This window comes from Symphalangus syndactylus, chromosome 23 (genome assembly GCF_028878055.3).
Source record: "Symphalangus syndactylus isolate Jambi chromosome 23, NHGRI_mSymSyn1-v2.1_pri, whole genome shotgun sequence".
Lineage (NCBI taxonomy): Eukaryota > Metazoa > Chordata > Mammalia > Primates > Hylobatidae > Symphalangus > Symphalangus syndactylus.
In genome coordinates this window covers 65,444,330-65,469,514 of record NC_072445.2, presented here as the reverse complement: position 1 = coordinate 65,469,514, position 25,185 = coordinate 65,444,330, and the positions used below count along the sequence as shown (strand labels likewise).

General features: G+C 40.2%; 1 protein-coding gene across 21 annotated transcripts in view; it reads left to right on the top strand.

Annotated features, from left to right (window-relative positions):
- The window catches only part of FARS2 (phenylalanyl-tRNA synthetase 2, mitochondrial), a 524,433-nt gene that overhangs the window by 177,936 nt on the left and 321,312 nt on the right, over positions 1-25,185 (top strand). For 20 of the 21 annotated variants that reach the window (XM_063632667.1, XM_063632663.1, XM_055263664.2 and 17 more), the window contains one exon: positions 16,516-16,647. The exons of the other annotated variant lie outside the window; for it this stretch is intronic. In XM_063632667.1, coding sequence (XP_063488737.1) covers positions 16,516-16,647 — 132 coding nt within the window. The remainder of the gene's footprint in view (positions 1-16,515; positions 16,648-25,185) is intronic. 21 annotated transcript variants of the gene reach the window in all.

Sequence of the window (25,185 nt, the reverse complement as noted above, 5' to 3'; positions counted from 1 at the left end):
TTCCTTGTGCTCCTTCACTGTCTCTCTACCACCTCTTCTGCCCACTCTCCCTACCCACCAGGCCTAGGTAACTAGTGATCTGCTTTCTGTTACTGTAGGTTGGTTAGCATTTTCTAGATTTATATTCAAGGAAATCCTATTGTATGTATTCTCTCTGGCTGCGTTCACGCAGCGTAATTATTTTCAGATTCATGCATTTTGTAGCGTGTGATCAATACTTCATTCCTTTTTGTCACTAAGTAGGGTATTACATTGTATTGATATTCCACAATATGTTTATTCATCCACCTCTTGTTGGCTATTTGGGTTGTTTCCAGGTTTTGGCTATTACAAATGAAGCTTCTATAAATATTTGTGGACAAGTCTTTATATGGACATAGCTTTTATTTTTCTTGAGTAAATAGCTACAAATGGAATGGCTCCATGGTAGCTATATGACTGTTTTTGTTTGTTTGTTTGTTTTTGGAGACAGAGTCTCACTCTGTCACCCAGGCTTGAGTGCGGCGTCGTGATCTCGATTCACTGCAACCTCCACCTCCTGGGTTCAAGCAATTCTCTTCTTCAGCCCTGTGAGTAGCTGAGATTATAGGTACCTGCCACCATGCCTGGGTAATATCTTTTGTATTTTTAGTAGAGACGGGGTTTCCCCAACTTGGCCAGGCTGGTCTTGAACTCCTGACCTCATGATGCACCTGCCTCGGCCTCCCAAAGTGCTGGGATTACAGGCGTGAGCCACCGCACCCGGCCATGACTAACTTTTAAAGAAACTGTCAAACTGTTTAACTGGTTGTACCATGTTACATTTCCACTAGCAGTGCCTAGGAGTGGAAGTTGCTCCTCATTTTTGCTAGCACTTGTTACAGTCATTGTAATTTTAGCCATTCTGACAGGAGTGTAGTGTAGTGGTATCTGATTATGATTTTAATTTGTATTTTCTTTTCTTTTTTTTTTTGAGACAGAGTCTTGCTCTGTTGCCAAGGCTGGAGTGCAGTGGTGTGATCTCAGCTCACTGCAACCTCCACCTCCTGGGTTCAAGCAGTTCTCTCCCACCTCAGCCTCCCAAGTAGCTGAGATTACAGGTGCATGCCACCACACCTAGGTAATTTTTGTATTTTTAGTGCAGACAGGGTTTCGCCATGTTAGACAGGCTGGCCTAGAACTCCTGACCTCAGGTGATTCACCAACCTCGGCCTCCCAAAGTATTGGGATAACAGGCGTGAGCCACCACTCCCTGCCTAATTTGTATTTTCTTAGTCGATAATGATGCTGAATATTATGTACTTATTTGCATTCATAGAACTATTTGGCAAAGTTTCAAGTATTTTGCCCATTTGTTTTCTTTCTTTTTTTCGATCTTGCTCTTTTGCCCAGGCTGGAGTGAAGTGGCATGATCTCAGCTCACTGCACCCTTGACCTCCCAGGTCAAGCGATACTCCCACTTCAGCCTCCCAAGTAACAGGGATTACAGGTGCTCATCACAATGCCAGCTAATTTTGTTTATATTTTGTAGAGATGGGGTCTCACTATATTGTCTAGGCTGGTCTTGAACTCCTGGGCTCAAGCAGTCTGCCCGCATTGGCCTCCCAAAGTGCTGGGATTACAGGTGTGAGCTACTGCACTTGGCCCTATTATCTTTTTATTGATCTTTGAAACTTTGTGAATTTTGGATATGATTCTTTTGTGGGATGTGGGATTTGCAATATTTTCACTCAGTCTTTTCATTGGTGTTGTTCCTCAAAAGGCAGAAGTTCTTTAACTTTGATGAAACCGAATTAACCAATTTTTTTCTCTTATGGATTATGCTTTTGATATTGTTTCTCAGACATCTTTCCTAACTCAAGGTCACAAAGATTATTCTACTATGTTTTCTTGTAGAAGTTTTATAGTTTTCAGTTTTGTATTTAGATTTATGATTCCTTTGAAGAATGTTATGGATGATCTGAGGTATGGATTGAAATTTTGTTTTCCATATTGATAACTAGTTGTTCCAGCATCATTTCTTGAAATGACCTTTCCTTCTGCACTGCAAAGTCTTTGTACCATTGTCTGGAATCAATTAACCATATATGTCTGGGGCTATTTCTGGACTCTCTATTCTGTTCCATGCATCTATTATTTGTTATCTTGACACAATACTTCACTGTCTTTATCACAGTAGCTTTATAATAAGTCTTGAAATCGGTTAAATTCTTGTAACTTTGTTTTTTTTAAAGTTGTTTTAATTAGATTGTTTGTTTACATTTGATGTTATTGTTGATGTAGTTGGATTTGAATGATCATTTTGCTATTTGCTTTCTATGAGTAACTTTTTTTTTCTTTGTTCTCTTACTTTGTTTGGATTAACTGTATTTTTTATTATTCCATTTTATTTCCTTTGTCTTATGAGGGGTAACTTTTTGTTTTGTTATTGTAGCATTTGCTTTAGGGTTTACAATTATCACAGTCTCACTTTGAGTGCTATTACCCCACTCCTGTATAGCGTAAGAACAGCAGACTTCCCTTTTTCCCATCTTGGCCTTTGTGCCGTCACATGTTTTAATTCTTATGTATGCTGTCAACCCCTAAATATGTTATGATTATTTTTGCTTTGAATAGTTGGTCAGCTTTTAAAGATATTTAAATAATAAGAAAAGCCTTCATGTCTCCTAGGTCCTTACCATCTTCAGTGCTCTTCATCTGGGTTCCCAACTGATATTTTCCTTCTGCACAGCAGAAAGTCTGCTTCTGCTAATGATGAATTCTTTTGCATTTGTATGTCCGATAAAGCCTTTATTTTGCCTTTATTTTTGAGATATTTTCACTGGGAAAAGAATTCTAGATTAATAGTTTTTTTACTTCTATGTATTTATTTTTGAGATAGGGTCTTGCTCTGTCACTTAGGCTGGAGTGCAATGGTGTGATCATGGCCCACTGCAGCCTCCAAGTCCTGGGTTCAAAGGATCCTTTTACTTCAGCCTCCTGAGGAGCTGGGACTACAGCTGTGCACCACCACACCCCGCTAACTTTTAAAATTAAAAAAAAAAAAAACAATTGCAGAGAGATGGAGTCTCACCATGTTCCCCAGGCTTGTCTTGAACTCCTGGCCTCAGGTGATTCTCCTGCCTTGGTCTCCTAAAGTGCTGGGATTACAGGTGTGAACCACTGTGCCCTGGCCCTTTTAGTTTTTTAGAGATGATATTCCTAGATCTCTTCTCACTTGCACTGTTTCCTGTGAGAAATCTGCTCTTAACTTTGCTTTTGTCTTTGTTTTTCTGTACATAATGTGTCTCTTCTCTCTGAGTCGTTTTGCAATGTTTTCTTTGTCACTGGTTTTAAGCAGTTTGATTATGATGTACATAGATACAGTTTTCTTCAGATTTCTTATGTTTGGAATTGGTTGAGCTTCTTGGATTTATATTTTTCATGAAATCTGGGAAATTTTGGTCAATTATTTCTTCAGATACTTTCTGTCACTCTCCTCCTTTAGGTACTCCACTTGCATGTGTATGTGGCCACTTAAAACTTTTCCACCACTGGTGCTCTGTTCATTTCTCTTTCAGTGATTTTTTTTCATTCTGTATTGCATTTTGGATGATTTCTATTGCTTTATCTTCAAGTTTACCAATATTTCTTCTACAGTGTCTAATTTTCTGTCAACCCCATCCTGTGTATTTTTCATCTCATTCATTTGCTTCAGTTTGGATATTTTTAATATCATCCCTGTTTCTACTTAACATGTTTAGTCTTTCCTCTAGCTTTTTGAGCATAACGAATATTATAATACATATTTTAACGCATTTTTTCCTACTAATTCTGACATCTGTCATTCTTTGGTGAATTGCGTTTGATTTTTCTATTCCTTATGTATTTTGTTTCTATTTTGCATGCCTGGTAGTTTACTATAGGCTATTGCCAAATATTGTTAATTTTACCTACTGATGCGCTGGATATTTTTTACCTTCCTAGTATCCATGAGCTTTGTTCTGGGATTACTTAGAAACACTTTGATCATTTTAGGTCTTCTTTGTAAGCCTTATTAGGCAGGACCAGTATAGAGTTTAGTCTGGGGATAGTTTTGCCCACTACCTATGCGAGACCTATCTTAGCTCTGTAACTGATAACCTGTGAATTATGAGGTTTTCCACTTGGCCGTTGAGAACTGGCACTATTCTTGGTCCTGTGTGAGCTCCAACTTTATTCCCTCTAATCCTTTTGTGTGGTTTGTTCCCTGACCTCAGGTAGATTTTTCAACACACATGATCAGTGTTCAGTTGAATGCTGAAGGGGTTCTTCTGCAGATCTCCAGAGTTCTCTGCACGCCTCTCTTCTCTCCTTTACTCTGCCCTGAGAATTCTAGCTATCCTGTCTTGTCCAGACTCCTGGCTCTGTCTCCTCAAATCAAGGAGACTGTTGGGCTCTCCTGTGTTCTCCTTAGGTCTCACCCCTCTGGGGGTTCTGTGTCGTTGGTCACCTGGTATCCTATGTTTTGAGTGGTGTGATTTTATATATTTGTCCTTTTTTATTTTTTAGTTTTTCATATGGAGGGGTAAAACTGGTTTGTTATTCCATCCTGTCCAGATGTGGAAGTTTCTCTTTTTCATTTGAATCGTTTGGCTACTCCTTCTGGACCTTCCTTCCTGCAATTTTCTATTACATCTCATTCCCCTCTTCGCCTTCATTATATTCTTACATCTCTCTCATCACTTACTCTCTGTGTCTTTTTTGGTCTTCTTTTCTGATGCAGCTTAATGTTTGTGACAGGAACTCTTTGAAAGGGTGGCTGGTGTTTTCCTTCTCAGAGAAGAATTTGATGGGAGATGGATACAATCCTGAAGATACATTTTTAGATCTGGTTTACAAAATCAGAATTTTTATGAATTTTATTTTCTAGAACACATCAGTGAGTTGTACTTTCATGTATCTCTTAGGATATCTAAAACACTTATTTTAAAGTCTCAGATTGTTTCATAAAAATAATCTCATCTGAGGTAAGTTAATGTTTGATTATTTGTTTTGCTGGCTGTATTACTTAGCATTAGATTTATCCATGTGTTTTAGAATTTTGGGTTGCAGGGTCATATTCAGAGGAAGGTTTTTTTGTTCTTTACCATTTCTCTGTTTTCTTCCTTCCTGTCCTTCTTCCCCATCCCCCGTCTCTTGCTTTTCACCCTATAAGTGGTTTTGCAGGTGATTCCACCGAATTCTGTAGGCTTGAAATCCAGAATGAGATTTCCCAGGGATCCATCAGATGTCTAGCACTCATACAACAAGGGGATGGAGCTGATCCTATGCCCATGGCTTGGATCCCTAATCTTACAGCTCCTTAGAGCTACAGCCCCATGCTGCATTTGGGTGACAGTATTTGACTTCCTTCTGGCACCGTCATGGAGCTTATCCCATCCCAGCCTCTGACTTGAAGCTTTTTGCCTCCCTCCTGCCCCAAGCCCACAGTGTGCCATCCTGCAGGAGGCAGGCTCCTGGTTCTTCTTGGTTGTGGACCCCAAGCTCAGCAGGCTCACTTTATCCTCTCTTCCTGTTTTGCTTCTGGCCTGTGGAAGTTTACATTTTGTATTAGTCCGTTTTCACACTGCTGATAAAGACATACTGAGACTGGAAAGAAAAACAGGTTTAACGGAGTTACAGTTCCACCTGGCTGAGGAGGCCTTACAATCATGGCAGAAGGTGAAAGACACGTCTCACATGGCAGCAGACAAGAAAAGAGAGCTTGTGCAGGGAAACTCTCATTTTTAAAACCATCAAATCACGTGAGACTTATTCACTGCAACAAGAACAGCATGGGAAAGACCCACCCCCATGATTCAATTACCTCCCACTGTGCCCCTCCCACAACACATGGGAATTCAAGATGAGATTTGGGTGGGGACACAGCCAAACCGTATCATTCCATCCCTGGCCCCTCCCAAATCTCATGTCCTCACATTTCAAAACCAGTCATGCCTTCTCAACAGTCCCCCAAAGTCTTAACTCACTTCAACATTGACTCAAAAGTTCACAGTCTCAAATCTCATCTGAGACAAGGCAAGTCATTTTTGTCTATGACCCTGTAAAATCCAAAGCAAGTTAGTTACTTCCTAGATACAATGGGGGTACTGGCATTGGGTAAATACAGCCTTTCCAAATGGGAGAAATTGGCCAAAACAAAGGAGCTACCAGGCCCCATGCAAATGTGAAATCCAGTGGGGCAGTAAAATCTTAAAGCTCCAGAATGATCTTCTTCGACTCCATGTCTCACATGCAGGTCATGCTGATGCAAGAGGTGGGTTCCCATGGTTTTGGGCAGCTCTGCCCCTGTGGCTTTGCAGGGTACAGCCTCCTTCCCAGCTGCTTCCACGGGCTGGCGTTGAGTGTCCGTGGCTTTTCTAGGTGCCTGGTGCAAGCTGTTGGTGGATCTACCATTCTGGGGTCTGGAGGACGATGCCCCTCTTCTCATAGCTCCACTGAGTGGTGCCCCAGTACTGTGTGGGGGCTGCTACCCAACATTTCCCTTCTGCACTGCCCTAGCAGAGGTTCTCCATGAGAACCCCACCCCTACAGCAAACTTCTGCCTGGGCATCCAGGCGTTTCCATGCATCTTGTGAAATCTAGGTGGAGGTTCCCAAACCTCAATTCTTGACTTCTGTGTACTTGCAGGCTCCACACCACATGGAAGCTGCTAAGGTTTGAGGCCTGCACTCTCTGAAGCCATGGCCCAAGCTCTACGTTGACCCCTTTCAGTCACGTAACAAATGGGACACAGGGCACCAAGTCCCTAGGCTGCACACAGCATGGGGACCCTGAGCCTGGCCCATGAAACCACTTTTTCCTCCTAGGCCTCAAGGCCTGTGATGAGAAGGGCGGCCACAAAGACCTCTGACATGTCCCAGAGACATTTTCCCCATTGTCTTGGGGATTAACATTCACCTTCTTGTTACTTATGCCAATTTCTGCAGCCAGTTTGAATTTCTCCTCAGAAAATGGGATTTTCTTTTCTATCACATTGTCAGGCTGCAGATTTTCCAAACTTTTATGCTCTGCTTTCCTTATAAAGCCAAATGCCTTTAACAGCACCCAAGTCACCTCTTGGATGCTTTGCTGCTTAGATATTTCTTCTGCCAGATACCCTAAATCATGTCTCTCAAGTTCAAAGTTCAACAAATCTTTAGAACAGGGGCAAAATGCCACCAGTCTCTTTGCTAAAACATAGCAAGAGTTACCTTTGCTCCAGTTTCCAACAAGTTCCTCATCTCCATCCGAGACCACCTCAGCCTGGACTTCATTTTCCATATCACCATTAGCTTTTGGTCAAAGCCATTCAACAAGTCTCTAGGGAATTTCAAACTTTCCCACATTGAGCCCTCCAAACTATTCCAACCTCTTCCTGTTACCCAGTTTCAAAGTCACTTCCACATTTTTGGATGTCTTTTCAGCAGTGCCCCACTCTGCTGGCACCAACTTACTGTATTAATTTGTTTTCACACTGCTGATAAAAACATACCTGAGACTGGGAAGAAAAATAGGCTTAATGGACTCACGGTTTCACATGGCTGGGGAGGCCTGACAATCATGGCAGAAGGTGAAAGGCACGTCTCACATGGTGGCAGACAAGAGAAGAGGGCTTGTGCAGGGAAAGTGCTGTTTTTAAACCCATCAGATCTCATGAGACTTATTCACTATCACAAGAACAGCACAGGAAAACCTGCCCCCGTGATTCAGTTACCTCCCACTGGGCCCCTCCCACAACGCATGGGAATTCAAGATGAGATTTGGGTGGGGACACAGCCAAACCATATCACGTTTTAGCTTTCAACTTAGACTATGCCTGTTTGGTTCTCTCTCTCTCTCTCTTTTTTTAAAATCATAAATGTCACTGTTGTGTGTTAGGGGAACAAGGACACAGACCATGCCTTCTTGGTCTCATGAGTGTGCTTTGTATTGGAAGCTGAGTTAATGTGTTGTTGCACTGGCTGCTCCAGTGGAGGGCAGCATGGGGCTGTGCTGTCCCACACACCTGGTTCTGATCCTGGCATTTACTCTCTACTGTAAACCGAGATTAGATACGTAAGCTGTTGCAGTCACATTTCCCTCATCTGCAAAGTGGGAATGAGAGTAATGATTGTTCAGTGTATATGAGTTTATATGCCAGCCTTACATCAGCATAAGCATGAAGTGAGAGGAGGCATGGGAAGTGTTTAGCACAGTGCCCAGCACATAGTAAATGAACAGTAAATGTCAGTTACCCAGGAACACAATTTAGACATGTTTATTTTTTCATATTTTATTAAAAAGTGAGATGTTTCAGATTATGAGCTGAATTTCATGACATTCAATGAAAAAAAAAATACCCACTGAGTGTTTATGAGCTGCTAGGTACTGTGTTAGGTTTTTTACACACTTTTCCATGCTGAATTGTCACAGAAACTCTGTGAGATATTCTTATTTTTGACAAAATTGAAGCAGTGCAAGGTTAAGTAACTGGCCTGAGGTCACTCAGCTGCGAGTGATAAAGCTGGGATTTGCTTCTAGATCTGTGCTGACTCTTAGATCCAGGCTGTCCCCCACCCGACCAGCTTTGTGGAGGCTGGTGTGTGAGCCTTCTGTCTACAGTGCCTCTCTGTGTAGTCTGCAGGGATCTGAAGACAGTTTCCTTCGAGAACAGGTTGACGAGGAGGATCGAGGACCAAAGGGCTGTGCTGTGGCTCTCCCTGAGGCCGGGATGCTATTGGATTGTCCCCTCTGCTGCTTGATAGAGAGCACGCGAGTGATCACTTACCCTAGTGCCTCTGAACCCATACCCAGATTTCAGAATGAGGGGCCCATTAAATTGTGCCATACTCCATTTCTCATTTCATTGTGAGGTAGAGAAACAATCATATCATCTTGCGATCCAAGCCCTAGTCAAAAGGATCCCTGCGTAGAGAAGTCCCAGGGAAACAGTGTGAAACTGCACTTTCACACACTGGTCTTTCTGCCAAGCAGAAGAATAATAGCTGTGGGACCAGTTACACCATTGCCAATGGTGGAGGAAATCGCCTGCCTTTTATTTTTCCCCTATTGCTTTGTGTATGTCTTAGCAGGAGTCATTGTGGCTGAAACAGTGTTAATATCTTCTGTTGTGTGCTTGGAAGGTCCCGCGCTGGAGGATTTTATTACTCTCTATGAGAGGGAAGAGGTGGTATTTACCATTAACTTTGTAGTAGGAATGCTTTTATTCCACTTGGCACTCTGCAGCGCTGGACTCCAGGGTACATGGTTGTGTGGACACATAGGATATATATGGCGCTTTTAAAGAGTCACAGTGGTGGCATTGCCAGGTTTGTAAGGCCCTAGGTAGGGATGAAGTATAAGTCACAACTGACTTCATGCTGCGTGTGAGGTGGGCTTTGGAAACAGAATCAGTGTTTGTATTCCCACATGGATGCTTCAGGCCTTAAAAGTGCCTCCTCTTCCCTATGACTGCCAGCCACATTTCCTGAGTCCAGAAGACACTCTTTTCTTCTCTTAGGGGAGAGATGAGATGCAAACAGCAAGGGCGAGGAAGGCAGCCCTGGGAATTTGCCTGTGGGTACTCAACTGTTGCTTTATCTAAGTGGGAGCTGTGTAAGATGGTTGAGCTGGTATTCTTTTATCGGCAAAGCCCTGGATCTTTGTCTGGGACCTACACTCTCGTTGTATTCTTCCACCAGTTAGTTCTATGGCCTTGGCCCCTGTGAAAGCTAATATTAGTGCAAAATATTATACAACACCTATCGAGGGTGTTTTGGCAACATTTATTAAAATCATAAAAGCATTTCCTCTTCAACTCGACAGGGTATTTAGTCGCAGCATTGCTTTCAGTAGCAAAATACTGAATATACTCCAAGTGTGTATCAGTAAGACTTCTTATATGAACGTGGGCCACATGCAGGAATCTTTGGCAGGAGTAAGAAAAGGACTAAGGGCGTGCTCTATGCATTCATGTGGAGAGGCCTCCAGACATATCATTCAGTGAAAAAAGCGTGGTGCCGAATCAAGTACACACTATGCTGCTTGTTATATAAGAAAGGAGGGAAAACAGAAACAGATATTTGTATTGGCTTAACATCTGGCAGTAAAAAGGAAACCCTTTTTTTTACTGAGAGTTTACTGTAAGGGTCCAGGAGATTGGGGTAAGATGGGGAAGGAAGGTAAGTGAGACATCTTTGTCATGCCCTATTACATAATGAGATGGATCCTGTTATAGTATTTTGATTTTGAACCTTGTGAACATATTTCCTATTCAAAACAAAACAATATATAAAAGAATGCTGTTAGAGCACTATTGAAACATCATGAAAAAATGGGCTCTATCAAAAGGTTATGGGTCTTCAACAGAAGCAGAAGAGATGGAATCATCAGGTGTCTTTGACAGTGGCGGCTGGACGATTTCCCGTGGTTAGATTGTGGTTATTGAGGATGATCCCAGGTTTTTAAGAATTTATTTCCAGCCAGAGAGTCCCCTCCTTCCTTTTTCTTTCCACGTTTGTTTCCTTTCTTGGATACACACTGCATAGCTGTTCAGAAAGTGTGAGTGGCAACCCTGATATTAGACCACTATATTGTACTCTTTTTCTGGTGTCAACTGAGGGAAAATCTATTTTGAAAATAATGCCAAGCACCAGTGATTAATGGCATATTTGTTTAGTTAATTTAAAAAAATTATTCATGGAGGGTACCCGTGGTATGGTGTAGAAAATCACTGGTATATGCTCTAGTTTGGGCCACTGATCTTTCAAAATTTAGATTCTACCACCTGTGGAAGGCAGTTCTGATAGCAAAGTCCCATCTTTAAATACAAACGGTATGGGAAACAACAGAGGAATCTCTTTAATGAGTCAATAAATCAGGGAAATGGAACGTGATGTTTATTCAGAATGAGATCCATAACGAAGGTGGGATGGGATGGAATGACGTCTACTTAAATGTTTATAGTATGTCAGACAGAGTGCTCAGGCCCTTCAGGGATTGGTGGGAAGAGACCAAACACACACACACACCCGCCCTGTACGTGTCCCTGGTTGGTCTTGCCAAAGGTGCAGAAGTCCGGAGGCTGGTACACAGAGCAGGCGAGGTACAGTGCTGCCGTCCCCCTCCCTGTGGCAGGTGATGTCCTGCTGGGGTTGAGAAAGGCTTAGAATTCTTGCTGTACCTCTTCCATTTGGGCTCCTGTCACTGTCCTGGAGGAATTTCTACTTATTTCTCAAGTCCCACTTGAGGGATTGCTTCTGGACTTTGGGCTGTCCTCATTCTTGAACAAACTCAACATCCTTATTCAGAGGAGAAATTCGAGTCAGTGTCCAGATCTCCAAAGACGATCGATCGCTGCCCCTTGAGAAAACCTGGGCTCCCACAGCGTCTTTTCTTGAAACCACTGGGTGAGAGCAATCATCATCCACGGTGTAGAGAAGAGGCAGGTGGTGCTCAAAGAAGGTAAGTAAGCTTCCCACGGTTTCACAGGAAAAAAGGTAGAAGGCTGAGGCTTGAACCCAGGTGTGTTTTTTTTTTTTCTAAAGTATACTTTCTTTTATGTGGCTCTAGGCTGTAAATTGAGGTGTATAATTTTTGACAGTTGCTGTAATCTCAGAGTTCTGAAGCCGTTAAAAAAGCTCTGAGCTTCATCTGTGTGGTTTAGGAAATTATTAAGTTCCCCTCCCCCCTCATAAAAAGAAAGAAGGAAATAGAAAAAAAAACCCAAAACCTTGGCATTATTTTCCACTAGATATATAGTTCATATATGCACTTAATTTTCCTCTATAGCCCCAATAAGAAGTTAGTCTTATGCATAATGAATCCATATGATTTGGATATGCTTACTGAAAATGCTCCTCTATTAATATATAACACGAAATACGTAATTTTTAGTAAATATTCTGACTTCTAATACTTGACATGTGAAATAAGTCACACTCAACATAGTTTTGAGCTAGTTATTTGGCATTGTATCTTTTAATACAAGAAGCTTGTCAAGATGCTTTTTCAACTAGATATAATAATACCTACAGTAATTTTGAGATCACAGCTTGAAAAACAAGAAGAAAGTGTATTTTGGGGGTAATATCAAAGTATTCAAGAAATAATTTCACTACCAATGATTTTTTAAAAAATCTCTGTTAATGTGTCAATGTAACAATTAGTTTATTTATTTGAGACTGAACCTTACTCTGTCACCCAGGCTGGAGTGCAGTGGCGCAATCTTGGCTTACCACAACCTCCACCTCCCAAGTTCAAGCAATTTTCGTGCCTCAGCCTCCCGAGTAGCTGGTACTACAGGCATGTGCCACCACACCCGACTAATTTTTGTATTTTTAGTAGAGATGGGGTTTCACCATGTTGGCAAGGCTGGTCTCGAACTCCTGATCTTAAGTAATCTGTCTGCCTCAGCCTCCTATGGGATTACAGGCATAAGCCACTGTGTCTAGCCCTCAACTTAACAAATTTAAATTGTTAAAATGTGTAAGAAAATATGGTATAGTGGGAAAAAGTTCACACTAATGTAATTTACTTTCAAATAATTACTATTTATGTTTGAAGTAGAGACACAGTGTACTCAAAAATAGTGCTTTGCAAATTTTGGCCTTTTTTATTTTTATTTGACACATAATTGTACATATTTATGGGGTACAGAATGACATTTTAGTGCATGTATACAATGTGTGATGATAAAATCAGGGAAATTAGCATATCCATCATGATATTCTCTTCAATAAGTGATTCTGAGCAAGTCCTGTCTTTCTCACCGTATACAAACCCAACTCAAAATGGTTTAAAGACTTAAATGTAAGACCTGAAACCATAAAACTACTAGAAGAAAACATAGATGAATTGCTTCAGGACATTGGTCTAGGCAAAGGTTTTATGGATAAGACTTCAAAAGCGTAGATTTTGACTTTTGTCTATTTATGTGAAAGAGGCAAATCTTAAAAACTGAGGAAGTCCTTAAAGTAGCAGAGCAAAGCAAATGAATGGTGTATAGATTTGGCATTCTTTGTGGGGTCGTATAGATTTTAAAAGGAAACTGAGCAGAGGATCTGAGGGGGTAAAAAGGATTAAAAACTTCCTGGTCTCATTAGACACAACTTTTACCAGTCTGTGTTTTCTGTTTTAGTTTCTATGGTATTATCAACAGATTCTGCTCCATTAAATCGTTAGTGTTTATCATCTTGGTGGATTCTGAAAAACATGGGCTAACTTCCCTGCTTTTCTTTCTTGGCTATCTGTAGTTTTCACTGTGGAGCAGTTACTCACGTTGTTACCAAAAAAAGACACCTGCAGGATGACTGAGGAAGAAGAAACTGAGGGCTGTGGTGGCTGAGATCTTAAACCAAAAAAAGAGCAAGGGTTGATAAAACATATTTTATCTTAAGAATTTGTTCAACATTACAGAAATGTTCAATCCAAAGCTATAATTGTTTTTTCTCATTATAGAAGTGGTAAAGCAAAAGCCCTTCAGTGAAGGAACGTTCCTGGAGAAGGGAAGAGCCATCACATCACTTTCAGTTCTGTCCTTGTGTTGTGCTGACGCCATCAGCACCAGCAGCTCTAGTGGGTGTGTGTAAACAGGGACCTGTCTTCCTATGAGACCATATGCAGTAGACATTTAGTTAGGGTTTAATAAACATTGATTATGGAATGACTTTAATCAACACTTGTAATTGTTTTGAGTGCTTATTAATGTCTTGAAATGCCTTCCTCTTGGACTAGGGGGAACCTAAGATATTACATTTGTGAGAGATGGAGTTGTATAACTGAACTCTTCCATATTTATTTAACCTATCTAAAATGATTTTTTTTAACAGAACCTAAGAGCATACTGAGAAAGTAAACTTGTGTAGAACTTACTTTACCGCTGTGTTCCAAGCATTTAGGTAACGTTTAATTACATAAAATTAATTATATTTAATTATATGAAATCGTGTTGTTAACCCTGAGTCCTGTTCCTGCTTTTGGTAAAATTCAGGCCAAATGTCAAAAGCCATGTACACAAAATATATTGTTCCAAACTGTCTCATAAAATGTTTTCCGCGTACCTGCCAAGAGTTATAAAAAAAGAAAGATAAAAATTATTTTGTCTGTCAGTCCTTCTGCACTCACTTGCATGTCCCAAGGCGTCACACAGTTCTGTTTGTTAGCAGGATTGTCTCTGGTGCTTTTTACAAAAATATTGATAGGGACTTGTTGGTCCCAAAGATGGACAAGGATACAGGTGTATAAATCCCTTCTTCTCAGAAGACAGTCCCAAATAAGCAGTGGCTCTGCATGTCTGAGCTTCCACACAGAAAAGTTGACTACTCAGGGGACCTGGGGACATTTCTCCAATGGCCTGCAACAAGGCCAGCTTTTTTTTCCCAGTTAGAAAAAGTGTTGATGCGACCTCAGCAATAAAAAGGAATGAACTGTTGATAGGTGCAACAACACAGGTGAATCTTAAAATAACCACGATGAAAGAAGCAAGAAAAAAGGGAGTACATTCTATATGATTTCATTTTTATAAAGTTCTAGGAAATGCAAACTCATCTATAGTGACAGAAGAAATCAGTGGTTACCTGCAGATTTGGGGGGTCAGGAGAAGAGTGGGGCAGTGGGCAGGTGGGTAGGATTACAAAGGGGCATGAGAAAACTGGGAGGTGATAGTTACGTTCATTGTCTTGATTGTGGTGACAGTATCATGGGTGCATACCTATGTCAACATTTGGCACATTATACACTTTATATCTGTGCACTTTAATGTTTGTCTATTATACCATAGAGAAAATAAGAGGGGGAAATACTGTATTACTGTTGTAAACAGAAATCAGTTGACCCTTGTCATAGACAGCAGGTAAGAAGGAAAATAAATGCAATTAAAACAAATCAATTAAAGAAAAATCTGCCTTCTCCTGTGGAATCTGGGGCATAGGAAAGCCCCCCTGTGTTTGATAATTACACTCTTATCTTGTTTGACTCTCAAAATATCTTTTTTGATGGGCAGACAATTATGTTTTAACTGTCAAGAGCTGGGTTTTGGGGCTGAGTGCTGTGGCTTCTGCCTATAATCCCAGCACTTTGGGAGTTGGAGTCAGGAGGATTGCTTGAGGCCAGAAGTTCAAGACCAGCCTGGTCAACACAGCGAGACCTCATCTCTAAAGTAAAAAAAGTAGAGAAATTAACCAGGCATGATGATGCGTGCTTGTAGTCTCAGCTACTCAGAGGCTGAGCCGAGAGGATTGCTTGAGCCCAGGAGTTTGCAGTTACAATGAACTAGGATTGTGGAGCCACTGCACTCCAGCCTGGGTGACAGTGTGAGATCCTATCAAACAACACAAAACAAAAAAACAACAAGAGCAAGAGCAGGGGTTTTGGAGTTGGGCAGACCTGGGTTTGGCACAGTGGCCCAGTCATCTGCTAGCTGTGGGACTTTGGGCAAGACAATTGCCTTTTTTTTTTTTTTTCCCGAATCTATGAAATGGGTTGGTAGAAGCATAGGAAGTCCTCAATAGATGGAAGCCATTTTTGTCATTATTTTTATTTGCTTCACATTTTGATTCCCACAAGATTTAACATGCAGGTAGTTTGGGGTGAGAACAGAGTAGTTTAAATTCACAGGAGGGCACGTTCATATTACCATGGAGAGTCGAGTCCTTTAGCAAAGTATTGCCTAAAAAAAGAAGAGGTCAGCACAGGAAGGGAAAGGAACACAGGGACAGGAACACAGGATTTGTCCAAATGCCCACTTTTTTCTGTGTTCTTCTCAGTGGGTGTCGAGCTTCTAGGTGACCCTCTGATATGGTTTCTCTGCTTTTGGTGACCTCTGCTCTTTGCAGGCTTTAATTGTTTTGAATTCATTAGTCTTTTCCCTTGTTAAATAATAAGGCCATTGCTTAAATTAAGCACTTTTTCTCAAAAGTGCTGTATTTATGTTTGCTTATTTAGAAATTCATTCTGGCATTTAGCATGTACTTTTTAATCATTCATCTGTAGGAAAAATGTTGGACTTTTAAAACATTTTACTTAAAATTGACTGATAGATTTGGTTTAATCTGACTTTTTATTAGCTTTACAAACTTAAAAATAATATATATATCTATATATACTTATGGAAGTAAAAGTTGATCAGTTTATCTTGAATTGGTCATATCGTTGATATGTAAGTTTGGAGGAAAATATAGTAAAAATATACTTTCTTTAACTCTGAAATAATGTCATTTTCATGTGTAGAAACTAACAGAATTACTTGCTTTCCCATGATCTTGGCCTAGTTTTTTCTTCTGCCAGCTGCTGGCAGGGATTTGACAAGTGATTGATTTGGTTTCAGAGGGTCCTGGAATTTCACGAAGTGTTTTTTATATTGGAGAAGGCATGCCCAGTTTTTCACAAGTTTTAAGATTTATTGCCTCACTCTAACATGTTGCAAATTAGTTTGTTTGCTATTTATTTTACTCAGAATGTAGTAATTGGTATCATTAGTGGAAGGGAAAATTTGATCACAAGAAAGGGCAGACAGCTATTTAACATTACTTATTTGTTTCTTTGGCAACTTTGCAGAGCTGGAGATAAGATGGGTGGACGGCTACTTTCCTTTTACGCATCCTTCCTTTGAGATGGAGATCAACTTTCATGGAGAATGGCTGGAAGTTCTTGGCTGCGGGGTGATGGAACAACAACTGGTCAATTCAGGTAAAAAAGAATCCCACATTTTATTTACACGTGCTGTAAAGGAACCCTCCCTTCTCAGGCAGCCCCGTTGCACACTTGCAGCTATTACATACTTCTGTAGGGGCAGCAGCATCATTGGTCTCTCTTCAGATTCCCCTCTAGATTTGTCTTTGATACTAAGCCCTGGAAAAACTTATTTCTCACATCTCTATTTGCAAAGGCTCTTTGTCTTTGGAGATCCTCCTTGTCAGCACTTGGCTGCTGGATTTGTACTTCGTGATTTTGTATTTGTTGATATGTTGCTTTGTAATTGCCCCAAAGGCATTTGCTGCATGTCACAGGAGTGTAGTTTGTCTTTCAGACTATTTAAGAACAAAGACAATGCATAATCCATTTTTGTTCTTACTGCACCTAGTATAGTGTCCCAAATTCAGCAAGTATTTTATAAATACACTAAAACGCAATGTAAAAACACTTAGGCCCATAATGCTTAATCCATCACCTCCCTCTGCATAGGCGGCGCCACCTGACTGAGAGAAAATGGAAACACGAGGTTGCTGATTGAATTCTACGCATATCTATAGGCATTTCAGAAAGATCTGTCTGGCTCTTTTCTGTAAGACCATTGCTTAATAAAAATGATGGCTTCTAAATGTAATTTCAGAGCTGTGAGGTTTTTTTTTAAGTCACTATCTGAATTTAGTATTTTTTAAGTCACTATATGAATTGAGCATTTTTTAAGTCACTATCTGAATTTGGTATTTTTTTAAGTCACTATCTGAATTTGATTTTTAAAGTCACTGTCTCAATGTAGTACTTTTTTGAAGTCACTATCTGAGTTTAATTAAAAAACTTAATATAATTTAATTTAATTTAATTTAAAAATATTACAGGCTCATGCACTTTAGGAGGCTGTCCCAGCACTTTGGGAGGCTGAGGTGAGTGGATCACCTGGGGTCAGAAGTTTGAGACCAGCCTGGCCAACATGGTGAAACCCTGTCTCTACTAAAAATACAAAAATTAGCTGGATGTGGTGGTGTGCCTGTAATTCCAGCTACTTGGAAGGCTGAAGCATGAGAATCACTTGAACCCAGGAGGCAGAGGTTGCAGTGAGCCGATATCGCTATACTGCAGCCAGCCTGGGCGAAAGAGCAACACTCAGTCTTAAAAAAAAATATATATATATATATGTGTGTGTGTGTGTGTATATATATATGTATGTATGTATATATATATATATATAAAATTATTTTTTTTTCGGAGTATAAATCCTCCAAAAAAAAAAAATGGGAAATTGGCTTGGATTGGGCATTTGAGCTCACTGCATAAGCAGTGAGCACCAAATTGGATAGGAACTGATGTGGATTGTTCAGGAAACCTTTCCGGCTCTGCTCCCTTAGGAGGACATTTGCCGCTTGGCCTTGGAGGGCAGCTTTGACTCAGGGTTCACCGCCCAGCCTCCTGTAGCAGAATGAAGAGAGGTCCTTCTTGGTAACTAAGAAATGTGAATAGACCATGGGTAAGGACATGATATCTGGTCATGGGCTTGGAAAATGAGGATGAGCAGAGAGTGACGAGACAGGGTGCATGAAGTGCGGGAGCTTGTGTTACCTCGGCTGGGAGACTGGAGGCCTGGCCTTCCCTTCTTAACGCTCAGGTACTCTCCATCTGCAGAGGTCTGGACTGCACAAGCTCCCAGATTCCTCTTCATCCTGCTGAGGAAGCCTCAGGGGAAAGCCCAGCACAGGGCTGGAAGCTTCATGGGCACTTTTAAAATAGGTGAAGAGCTGTCCTAGAGGAGAGGGAGCACAGGGGTTGACATCAGGACCTGGGAGGAGAAGTTGTGAGGCCTGGGCTTGGGTGTCTGGAAACCCAGGGTTTCTGTTAATTAACAGCTGTGTCTCTTTAGGTGGGTTCGTCACCCCACGAGCCTTGGCTTTCTCATGCTTAAGATGGGTGCAGGGATACACCCTCAGAGTTCCATTATGGGGATAGATTGAGGGGATTCCTCTCAAGTGCTTAGCAAAGGGTCTGGCACACAGCAAACATTCAGTAAAAATTAACTGCTGATGTTGTTGTACTTAAAATTTTTCTAATGGCTAGAGCCATGTATCAACAGAGGATCCCCTTAGTAGGAAATATTTAAACAGAAGTTGTTCCTGCCTGTGATAGAAACAATTTCTAACCAAGTGTAATTTGTTGCCTCTTTGACCTGTAGTCATGTCTGTGTCTGTGATTTTATACTGAGTGAGTGATTTTACAGGGAAAAAGAAAAGTAAGAGTAATAAACAGGAAGAAAAGGAAAATCAGCCTAATAGATGTATGTGCATCTGAACAGAAAACATAAAATACTGGGCGTGAATATGAAAGATTTAATCTCTCCTTGAGTAGGAGCTGACTTCAAATACCTCTGTGATGTTTTGATAGTTTAGTTTTTTAGAAAAAGACTTGAATGACTACTAGGCTTCCTCCCAGGAGTGCCTGGTGTCAGGGGGCTGGAGCTCAGAAAGCAAGTCAGGGATGATCAGCTTACACATCAGTTGTCGCTTGGAATTGCACTTCCTTGCACGGTTTCCAATATCCTTGATGGGTTTTTATGAGGTTTATTCACACAGTAATTGGCTGAATATTGTTATCTGAAACAGGTTTCCAAGTCATTATTGCACGTTAATGAGGCTGCTGTTCTGCAATTAGATCAGCCATGTTAGATAGTCTTGAATAGAATGGCAAAGTGAAAAAGACAGCTAAGTTGTAAATATGTTTCAGAGATTCACAGTGATGGTAGGAAGTGCTTTGAGTTTTGGGGAAACTGTACACATAAAAATTAATTAATTAATTAATTAATTTTTGAGATAGAGTCTCGCTCTGTTGCCCAGGCTGGAGTGAAGTGGCACGATCTCAGCCCACTGCAACCTCTGCCCACTCTGGGTTCAAGCGATTCTTGTGCCTCAGCCTTCTGAGTAGCTGGGATTACAGGCGCCCTCCACCACACCTGGCTAATTTTTGTATTTTTAGTAGAGATGGGATTTCACCGTGTTGGCCAGGCTGGTCTCGAACTCCTGACCTCAGGTGATCCACCCACCTTGGCCTCCCAAAGTGCTAGGATTACAGGCATGAGCCACTGCGCCCAGTCATAATATTTAAATTAAATATTTCACAAGAGAAGGAAACTAAAGAAATGGAAGAAGAGACAATTTTATAGAAGAGATTCTGTGTAGACTTTGCTATTTGAATTTGAAGTTATTATGACAAAGTTCTGCTCTGTGTTCTCAAATTCGAAGGTGTTTGGATGTCTGTAGTTAAAATCTGTAAACTGCCTGGCAGTCACTAACCACAGACATTTGCAAGTGCAGCTAATTTTCTGTTTTTTGAGTTCTTATGGCTTGGAGAAAGACCGAATATGTATGCTTTATCCCACTCGTTTAGTTTTGCTATTCTTTCTATCTCTTCTTCTATATTTGCTCCCCTGCTCACCCTTCCTTTTTCCTCCCCGCCCCTGCTCTTCCCCTCTCTTTACTTTCCTTCATTCCCTTCTCTTTTAAAAAGGAACTTCCAAGAAACAATATAATTGATGACTCCCCTTTAAGGTTCTTATAGAGAATCAGGTGAGTGCTAAAATAACCAGAAAACAAAGGAACTGATAGAGCAATGATAGTGGCAGACATCAGTTGAGCCCTTCCTGTATGCCAGCATCCCATAAAGCATGCTGTATGTGCTTTCTTTCATTTAACCATGATAACAGGGTTCCAAGGTAGATGCTATTATAACCCGTGTTTTACAGACCAGGAGAAAGGTAATTCAGATCAAATAGCTAGACAGTGCTAGTGAAACTTGCCAAGTCTTTCTGACAAGTTAACTAATAAGCTATGCTCCCCAAATAGTAAATTGCATGATTTTGAAGTTGCTAAAAATTCATTTCAAATAAATCATTCTGCCTAACATAGAATGAAAGAACTGAAACAAATACATAGCAAACAAAACTTTATTTTTTCTGTAGTTACCTCTAAAGAAGGGCTATGCCACCATGTGTGTTCTCTCCCTGTGATAGAGTGTATTTAATTAAAGCATGAAATTAGATTGCTAATTTGAAAAGTCAGTGAAGACATTTTATTACACATTTAAGTGACTGTGGCATATATGTGTTTTTATGTGGAACACAGCTCTTTTTTTGCTTTTTTTTTTTTTTTTTTGAGACGGAGTCTCGCTCTGTCGCCCAGGCTGGAGTGCAGTGGCACAATCTCGGCTCACTGCAAGCTCCGCCTCCCGGGTTCACGCCATTCTCCTGCCTCAGCCTCTCTGAGTAGCTGGGACTACAGGCGCCCGCCACCGCGCCCGGCTAATTTTTTGTATTTTTAGTAGAGACGGGGTTTCACCGTGGTCTCGATCTCCTGACCTCGTGATCCGCCCGCCTCGGCCTTCCAAAGTGCTGGGATTACAAGCGTGAGCCACCGCGCCCGGCCAGAACACAGCTCTTTTAAATGGCTTATAACGTTTTGCTTTATTTCTTCTTCCTTAAGTCATAGTGTCTTCACCGTTGCTTTCGGGATCGTTAGACTGAGTGATTGTGATGTGAGTGGTGACTGTTTTCAGGCTGACTTGGTTGTTTTTTCCTTAGGGAGGTATTCTGAGGACAGTACTGAGTCACGTCCCCAAATACTACACACTTGCCTCCCACTGGGTTGACTCAGGCTGCTGTGTCTTTTCACATAGTAAATGGAGCACGGTGTCCAAAACCATCACTGGGACAACTATGAGCCGTGATCATGCCAGGAAGGAATTTACCATTCCTTGCCCCTGTGAAGTTTAGAAGATTTTACGTGGGCCAAGAGGGAGCAGAAGCTTGATAGTCAAAAGTATCTTTTTAAAAATGAAATTACCTTCCTTACCTTTTTGTCAAAATTTAAAAATTGGCTCTTTTGGAAAAACCTTATAAATAGGTACATGAACAGCTTCCGGTTTTGAAGGATCATTATTGGCTTGCTTATCAAATATTTCTTGCAAGTCCTTCCAAGGCTATAGCGAAGTGAATTAGCATTGCTCCTGCTTTTGAAAATATCACAGCACACACAGACATATAAACAAATGATTACAGTTCCATGTGGTAAGTATTCATAACAGGGGTACCGTGGACAGAATGTGTGGGGAAGAGAAGGATTAGAGAAGGTGGTGCCAGGCCTTTCCCTGGTTACATTCAGGATGGAACATTGATGCGATAGATATGTGAAATGTGTATCCCAGAGTTAGTTAGGTTCTTGTTTGCAAGGAGGGATATACTTTCTCTTTGCTTTTCCTATATTAGCATGAATCTATTTCCAGTCTGTCCCTCTCTCTGGTAGTTGATCTGTATAGCCTCTACACATACTTAACATGGTTCATTGTTGTTGATCTAAGTTGGTGAATCTGTAATAGCATGGACCAAGGCTGTACTAGTAATAAACATGCCTTTTATATAATTAGTGTCTTTTGTATGCAAGGCACTGTGCTGGACAGAGGAAATTAGGAAAATGGATGAAACACACCTTCTCCCTGTGAAAACTTGTAGTTCTGTGTAGTAGGGCAGATAAGATTATATCGTTAGAACATAGTCATGCATATAAATGCATTTTGTGAGAACGAGCTTTGTGAGATGAGAAAAGTGAACTATGTCTATCAGTTGGATCAGTAGAGACTTCATAAAGGAGATGGTCTTTGAATTGGGCCTTAAATGGTCATTCTCAGATGTGTGACTAGTAATTACTTGGAGAGGTTATTTAAAATGTCTGTTCATAGAGCATCAGAGTCTGGAGGTCTGGGATGGAGATCAAGATATGCATATTAAACAAATACCCTAGATAATTCTTATGAATGACCCACATTCAGACCGTACTTTGAAAACCCTATCTATAGCATAGGTTGAATATTTTTCCCAATTTTTTGGGGATATAATTGAAGTGTAATGAACTGCACATATTTAAAGTGTACAATTTGATCAGTTATTGACATATGTATACACCAGTGACACCATCACCACAATCAAGATGATAAATGTTTTCATTCCTGTTTCTCATGCCCTTTTTGTAATGTGTTCCTCCACCCATCCCTGTCTTCAGGCAACCACTGATCTACCTGCTGTCATTATAGATTAGTTTGGATTTTCTACTATTTTGTATAAATGGAATTGTACAGTGTGTATTCATTATACCTGGCTTCTTTCACTCAACATATAATGATTTTGAGATTTATCCATGTTGTGTGTACTGTGTATCAATTTATTCCTTTTTATTTGGAGTAGTGTTTCATTGTAAAATTCTTTGTGTGGACATATATTTTCATTCTCTAGAAGCAAAAAGCCTATGAGTAGAGTGTTCTATAAATGTCAGTTACATCAAGGTAATTGAATAGTGTTTAGCTCTTCTTTCTATGTTTACTGATTTTTTGGTCTTAGTACTCTATCAGTTGCTCAGAAAAGAGTAAGATTTTCTACTATGATTATGGACTTGTCTATTTTACCCTTTTATCTGTCAATTTTTCTTTATTTTTTTGAAGCCATATTATTAGGTGCATATATTGTCATAGTAGTTATGTTTTCATGAGGAATTTTTCCTTTTATCACTGAGAAATGTCTTTCTTTGTCTCTGGTAATTTTCCTTGGACTCTGTTTCACTTATATTACAATATCCATTCCTGTCTTGTCTTCCTTCCTCCCCAGTTACCTTTATATCGTTATAGTTACATATATTACATCTACATACATTGAAAACCTCGTGATTCAATGTTACACTTTTTTCTTTAAAGAGTCATATGCATTTTTTAAAAAATTAAGAGGAAAGTAGTTTTCTTTTATATTTACTTAGCTGTTTCCCATTTCTCTTGCTGTTCCTTTATTCCTGAAAATACGTTTCCTTCTGGTTATCCTTTTTTCCTTCAATAAGAAAAACTTTCCTTAGCATTTTTTATAGACCACGTCAAGAGGTGATAATTTCTTAGTGTTATTTTATGTGAGAATGTTTTTATTTCCCCTTTATTTTGAAGGATGTTTTTATTGAATATAGAATTCTGGATTGATGGATTTTAATTTTTTTTCTCAGCAACTTAAAGATGTTGATCCATTTTCTTCTGCATCTATAGTTCTAAAGAGAGATCCAAAATCTTTTCAGTCATTCTTCACTTGTAAATACTGTTATCTTTCCTTTTAAAAAAAAAAAAATTATTAACTATAGTTTTTTACTGTGCTGTCTTTATTTACTTTCAAGGCTTCTACCCACCCCCTGCAATCTTTGTTTTTCAGCTGTGTGATTTTGATATGTCTAGGTATGGTTTTCTTTTAAGTTTATCTCACACTTATGGTAGATCTTTTGATTTTGTCCCAGGAGACCCTGAGACTCTGCTTACTTTTTTTTTTTTAAAATCTTTGTCTTTCTGTTTTTCAGATTGGATAATTTCCACAGATCCATCTTCATGTTCATTGACTCTGTTCTCTGTCCTCTCCATTCTGCTGCCTTGATCACCAAATATATTTTTATTTGAGTGCTTTTTTTTTGTTTTAAAATTTGCATTTGGTTTTGTTTTATAGTTCCTATTTTTCATCTGAGAATTCCTGTATTTTCATTTCTATCAAGTTTGTTTTTCTTTACCTCATAGAGCAAAGTGACAGTGGTTGCTTTAAGTACACGTGGAATATCCATTATCCAAAATGCTTGGAACGAGCAGTGTTTCAGATTTTTTGATTTTGGAATATTTGCATTATACTTACTGTTTCAGCATCCCTAACTCAAAAATCCCAAATTCAAAATGCTCCAATGTGCATCTCTTAATGGCCATCACATCCACGCTCAAAAAGTTTCATATTTTGGAGCATTTTGGATTTTGGATTTTTGGATTGGGATACTGAATCTTTATCTGTTTGATAGTTCCAATGTCTGGATCGTCTTGTGATTGACTTCTGTTAAGAATTGGTGACATTTTCCTGGTTGTTTGTAAACAAATTTTGGATTGTATGTTGCACTTTCTGAATGGCATCCTGTCATCTGTGGTGGCTGTTGATGTTTTAGTAGGGTGATCAACCTGGTGAGCTCTAGGCTTTGAGTGGGACCTGCTTCCTAGGGGCAGTGATTCAGTTCTCATTGTAAGTCATTGCTGTGCTTATTTTTGTCCATCTTGTACTTAAGGGGTTAGTCTGCAACTTGTGTGAGTGGTTCAGATCTCAGTTCGGTTTTCTCAGCTTTTTCTGTGCTGGTTGGAATCTGTGCTGTGCACGTGTCACTCCAGTGTCAGGCCGATATCTGTGCAGGTTTCCACATAGAATTTGGGCATCCTTTCCTGGGCTTTCCCTACCCCAGGATCATCCCCTCAGACTCCTCAACTCACAGAATCCCTTTATCTGCGGACAGACAGACAGGTTTCTCTTTGAGTTTAGTTGCCTGTGTTGTTGTGCAGCTGTGCAACTGGGGCTCATCTTTGGGGAAACATCATGTGAGAAGAAAACAAAGCAGGAACTTCACCCTGTGTGGGTTGCCTTTCCAAGTGTCGACTCTCCTGTTTAATTTTTCTGTTTGTTTACTTTTCAGAGTCCTCTGTTAG